Consider the following 10,678-nt stretch of genomic DNA (forward strand, 5'->3'; position numbering starts at 1 on the left):
ACGCCTTTTTATTGATTTTTTTTTGAAGGGACAGACAGTAGGCTGACAGGAAACGGGAGAGAGATGGGGGGATGACATGCAGTAAAGGCCGTGTCGGGTCCGGGAGTCGAACCCGCGGCACACTGCGACTGGATTACCAGTCCGGTGCCCAGACCGTTACGCTACGGCCTGGGCCAACAAGTACAATTTGAATGCAAAGATTTATTGGTTGTCCCGGACAACAGGACTTAATGTCAAGCCCATATATATATATATATATATATATATATATATATATATATATATATATATATATATATATATATATATATACCCAGATGTAGTTTGTCATCTTCAAGTGTGTGTGTGTGTGTGTGTGTGTGTGTGTGTGTGTGTGTGTGTGCGCGCGCGCTTGTTGCCACACCCATGTATGAGTATTGACACCGAACCGAGGCCCCCTGCCCAGCCGGCTTCCTGCGTTCAGCGGCCGGTCACCCCTGGCAACCCCCTTAGCCAATGGTAGCGCGAGAGTCCCTCTGGACCATGGGACTCGTAGACACTGACTGAGCGGGGGGGAGAGAGAGAGAGAGAGAAAGAGAGAGAGGCTGCCTGCCACCTCAACATGGAGTAGCAGTGAGGAAGCAGCAGACAGGACTACGTCACTACACACAAAAGAAAGAGGACTACAAATCCAACACGCATCCAAATGATCCACCAATACCAATACCTTGTTATCGATCGATCGCTTCTCATTGATCGTCGTCGTCGCGGAGGAGGAGGAGGAGGAGGCGATCACCACCACCACCATCCTCTTCATCATCACATCCGAACGGAACCATGGCGAACGAGTCTCCAGCCAAGAGTCTGGTAGACATAGACTTGGCTTCGTTGCGGGTGAGGCTATAGGCTGCTGCCTGCTGCCACTCTGTTTTTTATATACGTATATTTGTTTAATTATTACTTTGACCTCATATATTCGATTAATCGATCTCGTTTGATCGTTGGGGGGGATGGAGAATCGGCCCTGGGGTTTGGTGAAGGGGCTACAGTATGGAATAATGACAGAGCGAGCGAGGTGTTGCCACTGTGTCTGGCTGCTTCTTTGTTCCAGATGGGATTTGTACTGCTGCAACTCCACCACAGCTCTGTGTCTTCAAAGTGCTGTAGACACACCACACATACAATTGTCCAGGAATAACAGTAACACACACAGAGGAATGGCTACAAATGTAACCAAATGGTCCCGGATAAAAGACAGGCCATTTGGTTACATTAATTGTAACCGCTTGCTTAATATTTCCGAGTTAATTTGTTGCATTTTGGTGAGATTGGTTACATGTGTTGTTACACATTAGTAATCTCTGCCTGGCTGGGAGGAGTTCCGTTCGGTTACAGTAGTCTGTTGCTGCTACAGTCATTATGCTACATTGGTTGCATGCTGTGTAGTTTACAATTAAAACTATCAGAGTTACGCCAGTGGTTTTCAACCCTTTTCATACCAAGGTCTATTATTTATTCTGCATTTTGAGCCGAGATTCAGTCAGAGATTCAGTCAGACGACTCAGACCCAAGACTATTTTGTTATTGTTGGATAAGATTTTGTCCACTGTATGTTGTGCTGTATTGATGTGGTACCAGGAGATACCAAGGCAAACGTTGTTCAAATAATTCTTCTACATTCTCTAATTGTGTAGACGTATTGTCAATGAAGTAATGCACATGTTTAACAAATAATTAACATGTACAATGAAACCAAATGGTTTAATGGTTTCAACACCCTCAAAGACCCCTGGGTTGCATTTGTTTACTGAGTCTTCTCTCTTGAATCTCTTGATTTCTATGCTGTTTTTGTTAATATGCTGGTTCAATCAATCAAATCAAAACGTTTAATGACATACACAAATGTACAGTAGGCCTACTATGCATAAATATAATATAAACTGTTAGAAATCAATCTCAATGAAGTTGTTTACTGAGTTACATTTGGAATTATGTTATGGTTACATTAATCTCTTGGTTACATTAGTTTCTATTTGGTTTCATTGGTTTACATTAATCGCTTAGTTATTATACCGTCTCCGTTTTAACATGAATTGATACATTGTGTGGTTACTACATGTGGTTACTACATATTTTTCCAATCTCTTGAGTTGCATGAGTTTTATTGGTTGTGATGATGTTGAATTTGATTGTCATTTTATAGTAGGTTTATGAATTCAATACATTTTACACTGGAGTGTTTGACTGTACTGTACTGTACTGTACTGTACTGTTGCCGTTTGCATTTCTGTCTAATTCTAATAAATTGTTGTCTTTTTCCTTCTTTCCCATGCAGGAACCAGCAGGGATCTTTGAGCTGGTGGAGGTGGTTGGAAATGGAACCTATGGACAAGTATTCAAGGTTGGTGTTTTGAGCCGTGTTGCTGCTGTGCCCTGTTCAGTATACATACACTGTTACACAGGCTGAGCTGTTGCTGCTGCGCCCTGTTCTGTTGTTATACATATATACACTGTTACAGCACCACTTATGATCTGTTGTTTGTGACCGCAGCTCGCATTTTCTATGAAAACGTGCATTTCCCGTCAGTTCGGCCTGACCATATGACCATGACCATATATGGTCATGCCTCGTGAGTCGTGACATCACGTGACATCATCAGGGATGGAGATTAAGCCCATATATGGTAATGCCCATATATGGAGATCCCTGATGTCATAAATATTGGCCAGCAAGTCTACATGTGACCTCTAACCCCAAACCCTTAGATCTCCATATATGGAGCTGACCTGTTCTGACATTCCATTATGTTGATCCTTCCCTGTCCTTCCTTCCTCTTCGATGTCCCTAACCCTTTTGACTGATACCTGTCCATTTAAACTCTAGACGGGCCTGCCCCAAAGTTATTAGTTAAGAATCACACCCGTGTGAACTGTGAAGTGAGGGGCGCTTTGTGTTGCCAGAAATTTACGTCATATTTGGCGGACATTTGGCCTAATTTCTCAACTCATTGTCAATGGCAAATATGAGACGTGTGGGGACAAAAGCTAGCGCCCCTCATAAACTAGAGTTCTCAACAGTCCGAAGAGTAAGGCCCCGGCTCTACCTGGGCCCTCATCAAACCCTGTACACTCAAGACACTGCCCCTGCTGCCACCCTTAGATCTCCATATATGGAGCTGACCTGTTCTGACATTCCATATGTTGATCTGACCTCATCAAACCCTGTACACTCAAGACACGCTCCATATATGGCCAGTACAGAATTCATTCCATATGTTGATCTGACCCCCCCCCCCCCCCCCCCCCATGCCAAAGCACCAGCGCTCGCCCAGCAGTCTGCTGTCACCCAGGCGGATATGTTGATCTGACCCCCCATTCCAAAGCGCCAGCACTCACGCAGCAGTCTGCTGTCACCCAGGCGGATGCGTGCACGCGACATCGGCACCTCGCCCTCAGGCGTCGTGCTGGTTATATATACACTGTTACAGCACCACTCATGTTCTGTTATCAGCGGTCATCGCCGTGGTGGACATTGTTGTTTTTGCCACGGACATACAGAATGAGTAAATCAAACACTATGGACTCTAATTTCGTCACCGCTATAAACCCCTTATACCTAAACTTCTTTGCCTTTTTTTTTTTACTATTTTGAAAAGCATTTTTGAATAGTTCAACTAGCCAATCTACATTGACACGTTGTTTGCTTGTAGACTGGCCATTTTAACTATTCAAAAATGTTTTGCAATATAGTAAAAAAAAAAAAAAAAAAAAGGCAAAGAAGTTTAGGGATAAGGGGTTTAGCGGTGATCCCTAAACCTTTGACTATTTTTAAAAGCCTTAAAATAGTTCAAGTGTCTGTGTAAGTCAGACATGACCTTTGCCACCATCTAATATTCTAAATGTCTCAATAGAAGAGACCAGGGAGACAACACTAAATGCAACCACCCCAATTATATAAGTATATATTGGCTTAACATATTACTCTACTATACAGATTGGAATTCCATTGATAAAATGTAAAAAAAAAAAAAAAATCTCCTTTTTCTCCCCTCTACACACCCAATTATCTTTCATGAAAATAAGACACCCTGTGAGTTGTAGATCTGCTATTTTGTTGCCGCAATGTTCCACCCCCAGAATGGTGGTTAAGAGGCTTGAATGATTTAACATAACTGTGGTGTTTTACGAACAATGAGTCTCATAGTTTACTGTCTGGATGTTGTGCAGAAGGATGCATGCACTTATTGCACAGTAGTCCCTCTTCCTTGCTTCCTTCACAGGGCTTATCATCAACTGTACTAATTCTGTTCCATTTAATGTAGCACAGTGGTTCTAAAACGTTTTAATTTCAAGGAGAGTGTACAAATGGAACCAAATGTATGGACCCTTACGGGACCACGGGTACATTTGGTTCCATTTGTACACTCTCAGAGTTATACACCTGTAAGGGGGCCATTTGGAACCCCCTCAAGGAACCATGAATTGTCCCTGGACCACACTTTGAGACCCACTGGTGTAGCAGAGTGTTTCCAGTGAGCCAACCTTCAAACACTATCAGCACCCTGACTCTGTATGACCAGAATGGAACAGAGCCTTCATTAGTATAATTTACACTGACTCTGTTTGAGAAGAATGGAACAGAGCCTTCATTAGTATCATTAACACTGACTCTGTTTGAGCAGCACGGAACAGAGCCTTCATTAGTATCATTAACACTCACTCTGTTTGACCAAAATGGAACAGAGCGTTGGTTCATTATATCATTAACACTGACTCTGATTGACCAGAATGGAACAGACTAACAAAGCCTTCTGTTTGATCAGAATGGAACGGAGCCTTCAACTAGGGAGAGAGAGAGATATGCTGTAAGGAGCATCACTGTGATTTGTAGAAGGAACAGCAGCAGTCACCAGAGAACTATCAGTCATCTTCTCTGTGTTGTTTAGCCAGACAGGACTTAGTGGGGTTCCTGCTGTACCACACTGAGCCATGTATCCATGTGTTTAGCACATTGCTAGCTAGCGTAGCACAAGGCTGGCCTGGTTCTCTAAAGCAGCAGCAACACACACACACACACACACTCACACACTCACACTCACACTCATTGGGGACTAGTAGCAGGCAGGCTAGCAGCTAAACAGCAATTGAGGCTGCTGTGTGTCAGTTTGTGCTGTGTGTAAGCGGCAAGATTAGCCCAGGCTTTAAATGCTGGTAGCCTGCAGTGCTCCGGTGACCTGCATTCTGTCCGTCCGTCCGTCCGTCCCCCCCCCTCCAGTGCCCCGAACGCCCATGATCCCCACTCTGTCCTCGAGTCACTGGAAGAACCCATCTGTGTGCATGCATGTGTGTCCGTGTGTGTGTAGTCTTGCCAGACACACCGTTTCCTCCCACAATAGCCAAATGCTTCCGTCATACAGTCTGGAGCAACGGAGGCTCTGGGGGAAAAAAAAGGATAGACCGGATGTGACACCGCCTCCTCCTTGCTTCCGTTTATACAAAATAATCGAGGCATATCAGAAATGTAAATTCTAATGTATATCATTAGTAATATATTTATAAACATATTTTAAAATACCGGTACAGTATTATGTTCGTGAATGGAACAGCTTCCATTCTCTGATTAACGATTGTCTTGGTTTGATTGGATGGGTGTCAGTAGGACGAGAGAGACTCTTAGCATTATCTTATAAGTTCTTCTTCCATGATGTACCAGACCAGTTGGGTTTGAGCCGGGCCTGGGTGGGCCATGCCGGCACGACAGGGGGATTTTACAGTCTTCCTTCTCAGTCTTGGTTGGTTGGCTCCCTTGGTTGGTTTGGTCTTTATCCAAATGCTCACAACCCACGTGGTTCCAACATCATGCTCTTTAAAGGAGAATTCCATACTAAAAGGCTTTCTTACCTTTCTTTGTAGTTGCTACGTCCCCACCAAAGAGGTCCAGGTGTTATTTTGTGCAAAAGCTCCTTATTGGCTATTTCCCCTACCATGAGCCCTACATGAATTGCATTGAATTGAATGGGGCTATGGGGTGTTGTGCTAATTTGCTTATTTCCATCGCTCAAAATTATAATTTCTTTGTATATATCTTCTCTTCATAATGTAAATAATATCCCAAGCGGCACACTTTACTACTTCTTTCGATGGAAATAAGTGAATTAGCATAACACCCCATAGCCCCATTCAATTCCCATTCAATGCAATGCAATTCATTGAGGGCTTATCGTAGGGAAAATAGCCAATAAGAAATTTTTGCACAAAAAAACACCTGGACCTCTTTGGTGGGGAGTCGGGGACGTAACAACTACAAAGAAAGATAAGAAAGCATTCTAGCATGGAATTCTCCTTTAACGGTCCGTTCTCGGTTCCTGTTCGTCGATGGCCAGTCCACCAAAAGAATAAAAATAAAAATATTTCGCTGATGCTGACAGAAATCATTTAGCGTTCGCCGTTCACTGAGCGGCAGAGAGCGTACAAGCAGAACCAAATGGACCCGCAATAGGTCCATTTGGTTCAGCTTCAGCTTGTAAAGGATTTCAGGAGAACTAGACTCTGTGAGTACAGCTAAACCTGTCGCGTTCTCCAGAATATAGAGAATATCCACGCAGGTACCGTACTGTTCTGTTGGCTTTATTCAAACACGGTAAACATAGCTAGCCCAGTGCCCACACGTGTAGACGTCAGCTGTCAGTCAGATGATGCATCTTTTAGCGGTCGGTTGAGACGCGAGAAGCGAGGATGTGCCATGTGGAATGACTGCAGATGGGTGGGGGGTTGGTAGAAGCCAAGGGGGGGGGGGGGGGGGGGGTGACTGTGTGTGTGGGAGGGAGAGGAGGGGACGTGGGGTTGGGTGGGGGGTTTCAACTGGCAGAAGAGCAGCTGTCCAGGCCCGGACAGAACCAGGCCATCACGGCTACAAAGCTGGGTTTGTCTTTGGTTCTTCTCTCCCCTCTGGCCCGTCACTCAGTTAGGGTCTCTGCAGAAAGGAGGCGTTTGTCTGCTGTGAGTTTCAAACGTCAACCGGGTGAATAATCAGCCCCCCCCCCCCTTTTTCCAACCCCTTGTCTAACACTTTTTGTAGGACTGTCCCCTCCCCTCCTGATGTGTGGTGACTTTGCATTGTTGTGAGGTGTGTGAAACCCCATGAGGTGTGAGGTGTTTGAAACGCCATGATTGTCTCCACCAGGCCGAAGGCATGGGGGGAGAGTATGTTTTGCACTCCGTCCGTCCGTGTGTCCGTCCGTCCGTTAGCAGCTAATCTCGGCCACCGTTAACCCGGTCGATGCCACATTTTGCACACACACTCCCTGGATGCCAACGATGAACCTCTGCCCCAAACTTTCCAGAACGGCCTGTTATAGCGCCACCAGGAGGCCGCTTTGCGCAAAACAAGATTTTGCACAGTACACCTACAGATTTTGTCCAAACATCACGCAAATTGGTACACAGTCTCTCTAGAGCCATTCAACGAAACGGGTCTTTCAGATTTCTCAGACTCCATCCTGATTGGTTAAGATTGGCTTCCAAAGTTCACAGGAGTGCTCAGTTTCAAACAAAATGCTGCAAATCATGAACACATCGCGTGATTTCCGTGAAATTGTGCACCCACATTCCCACCAGGCCCAGGACGAAATGCCACATGAACTATTTCAACTCAGCCTCAAGGTGGCGCTATAACTGGCCGAAAAGTGTTTTTACCTCTAACTGCACGGATCTGTGGATAACCTGGTGGAGACCTGTGCCCAGAAGGGCACTTTTTCTAGTTTAACATGTTATAGGAGGCTAATCTCCCCACAAATACTAGTCTGGTAAATTAGTTTAATTTAGTAGTATAGGATTCATAATGTGAACTGGTGACCCCCCAAAATAATCACGTGAACTGGTGACCTACCCTGATAAGCACCTGGAATGTGGGAGTTGAGGCATTACAGTTAGTTTGACTCGGATACACAGCTAAAGATTGTGAAAATAATAGCACATCTAGAAGCTCACAACTAGATTACAAGTTCTGAGCTCTCTTATGTTATTTGTCAACATTTGACCAGTTTTTATAGTATAGTTTGTTGATTACTTTTGATACTTTTTTTTCTCTCCCAGCAACAATATCAATGTCTTCATGCTTGAAAGCCCTACGGTGTTGTATCTCCCTCTCCCTCTCTCTCTCTCCCACACTATCATTTGGCTGTGAACCACTTGGCTCAGACATGCACACTGCCCCCGGCGTCTCTGTCTAAAGACATGGATCATATATAAAAAAGATAAAGCGATGATGATATTCCCTTCAAATGGTGGATGATGGTATGCATGTATGTAGGGAGGATTCCCCCTCGCCTCTCTACACAATGCCCTTATATGGTCACTAGGGCCTGAGGCAGAAGAAACCAATGCTGGGACAGACAGACAGACAGACAGACAGACAGACAGACAGACAGACAGACAATGTCCACTTCAGCTTTCATTCTGTTTCAACTTTCATTCTGTTACACTGCAGAGTGTAACAATAAAGCAATTACACAAGAGGGTGTGCGTGCTTATCGGCACGAGAGTTATTGGGTCAGGAACAAGGCGGAGCCGCATTCCGCATGCATGGGAATTGGATTCGAACTTGGGTCTTTGTGACTAAAAGGAGCATGTGGTCCGTGCAGCCACCACTGAGCCCATGGCATTTAAATTCTTTGAGATCCCTCGTGTGGTGCAAGTGGGAATTCTGGCCTTGGTGGACTGTCTCTAATCGATATTAAGTATGCGTTGTGTTTGTGAATCATAAAGCAGTTGTTAGCCCCACTAGCGCTGCTACTCTAAGGATGCCGATGTTGATCAGTCTAGTAATATTTCATCCAGGGATATGGTGGAAACTATACAGGCTGCATTGCTATGGAATTAAGGTTTTACTTGTTAACTTTGGTTCTTTCAACGCATGGTACTCATCAGCTCGACTCAACTAAGGTTTTTTGTTATTTTTTCCTTAATCTGATATACTCGGTGGAGAGGCATAATTATGGAAGTGGGAGATAGAGTAGAGGAGTTGACATTCAGTAAATGCTCTGCCACTTGCCCGGGAATGGAACCATGCACTCTGCCACTGCCAGGTATCATAGTCTGTGTGGTATGTGCCCTAACCTAACCTAGGTGCTACGGGCTACGGTGGAAGATTGGGAGGGAGTCTGCAGTTCTAACTGCAATGGGGGGGTTCATTCCATAGTTTAGGAGCCAGAAGGGAGAAGAGTCTGGGACGTGTGGAGCGTTGTCCCGGACGTTTTTGCGAAGGTTCTGCCAGCCTCCCTGCCTGTGTTAGCTAATGTGCGTGCGTGCGTTGGGGGTTCCATACGTTTGGTTGCTTTGTAGTCCTTGTAGAGAGAAGACTTCCGCACACCCGGCAGGCAATTTGGAGCAGGTGGGATGATGACAGAGAGTATAGAATGTGAAAGAAGGGACATCCGCACACTGCCACTTGCTAGTTCAGAGCAATTTTATTGAGCAACGTTTCGGTCTTGCGACCTTCCTCAGGTTGCTTTGTAGTCCAACATCAGTGTTTTGTACTGTGTGTGGTAGTACTGCACAATTAATCAGAGAAATATCGAGCTCTAGACACATACACATACACAACACAATGAACACATACACATACACATACACATACACATACACATACACATACACATACACATACACATACACACTGCAATCTCATTTCTAAGTCTTCTAAAGAATCGTGCAGCAATAGTTGTCTGTCCAATTCATTTTAGTTACTCTTTAGTTTTTTGCTACAAGAGAGACTTTAGGACTTTGATGTTGTTTGTTTACAGCCACATAGTAGTTGGCTCCAGGTGCCACATTTTGAATGTAGTAATGTTCAGCAACTACAGACTAAAGACAATACATATTTTCATGGAAAAAATGAGAATTGTATGAGAATCGTGATCTCAATTAGCCCTTCGCTAAATCCCACCCCAAAATGTGATTGTCCAATGCCAATCCAAATAGTTTAGCAACTGTTGCTATGCAGGTCAAGCTTTTGCCACCTCATAGCTGTCAATGTTAATTTGCATGGCTGTGTTGTTGAACATTTACACGCCTTAACATCAGGAAAGTTACACACCTGAGTCCTGACCCACCCAGGTGATGGCAATAATACTAATCACCGTATAGTCTTACCGTGCAACATGAAAACTCCTGTCGGCGGTCCCCTCTGTCATTTCCTTGTATTTCTTTTGCCCAGTGCATAGCCTACTGCAGGCCTTGTTGACTAGATTCAAAGACATTTTGAAGGTTTTGCTTCTGAAATGATCCATCCATCCATGACCATTATTTATATGAAGAAATCCCGTCATTTAACATGCATCTCAATGGGTGAGAAGGACAGCTGGACCTGTCTTCTAGCTGCTAATGTGCCTATTGGAAAAGGACGGGTTGGGGAGGGACTTAGCGAAAGGCTAATTCTTGTGGGGGAAAATTCGAAATCGAGATTCACATTTGAGCAAGAAAGTTAAGAAACTGCCAGGTATCATAGTCTGTGTGGTATGTGCCCTTATACTATTCGACTATTGGGCCTGTTCTATTAGTGTGTTCCCATCGGAAATGCATCAGAAATGTACAGCTGTTGCATATAAACCGTTTCTGAAAATGCTGTTGTTGCTTTCCAAAATATCCTCGATGATTTGTGGTTTTCTGGAAATACAAAAATGTTTGTTCTGTAGGTAGG

General features: G+C 44.4%; 1 protein-coding gene across 7 annotated transcripts in view; it reads left to right on the forward strand.

Annotated features, from left to right (window-relative positions):
- The first annotated feature begins 627 nt into the window (after positions 1 to 627).
- LOC310854263 (mitogen-activated protein kinase kinase kinase kinase 4-like) overlaps positions 628 to 10,678 on the forward strand; it is a 67,499-nt gene continuing 57,448 nt past the window's right edge. For all 7 annotated transcript variants that reach the window (XM_083758844.1, XM_083758846.1, XM_083758845.1 and 4 more), the window contains exons 1-2: positions 628 to 873; positions 2,315 to 2,380. In XM_083758844.1, coding sequence (XP_083614970.1) covers positions 817 to 873; positions 2,315 to 2,380 — 123 coding nt within the window. In that variant the 5' untranslated portion in view covers positions 628 to 816. The remainder of the gene's footprint in view (positions 874 to 2,314; positions 2,381 to 10,678) is intronic.

Source organism: Protomyctophum parallelum (assembly GCF_964188405.1).
Source record: "Protomyctophum parallelum genome assembly, chromosome: 23".
In the NCBI taxonomy this organism is placed as follows: Eukaryota; Metazoa; Chordata; class Actinopteri; order Myctophiformes; family Myctophidae; genus Protomyctophum; species Protomyctophum parallelum.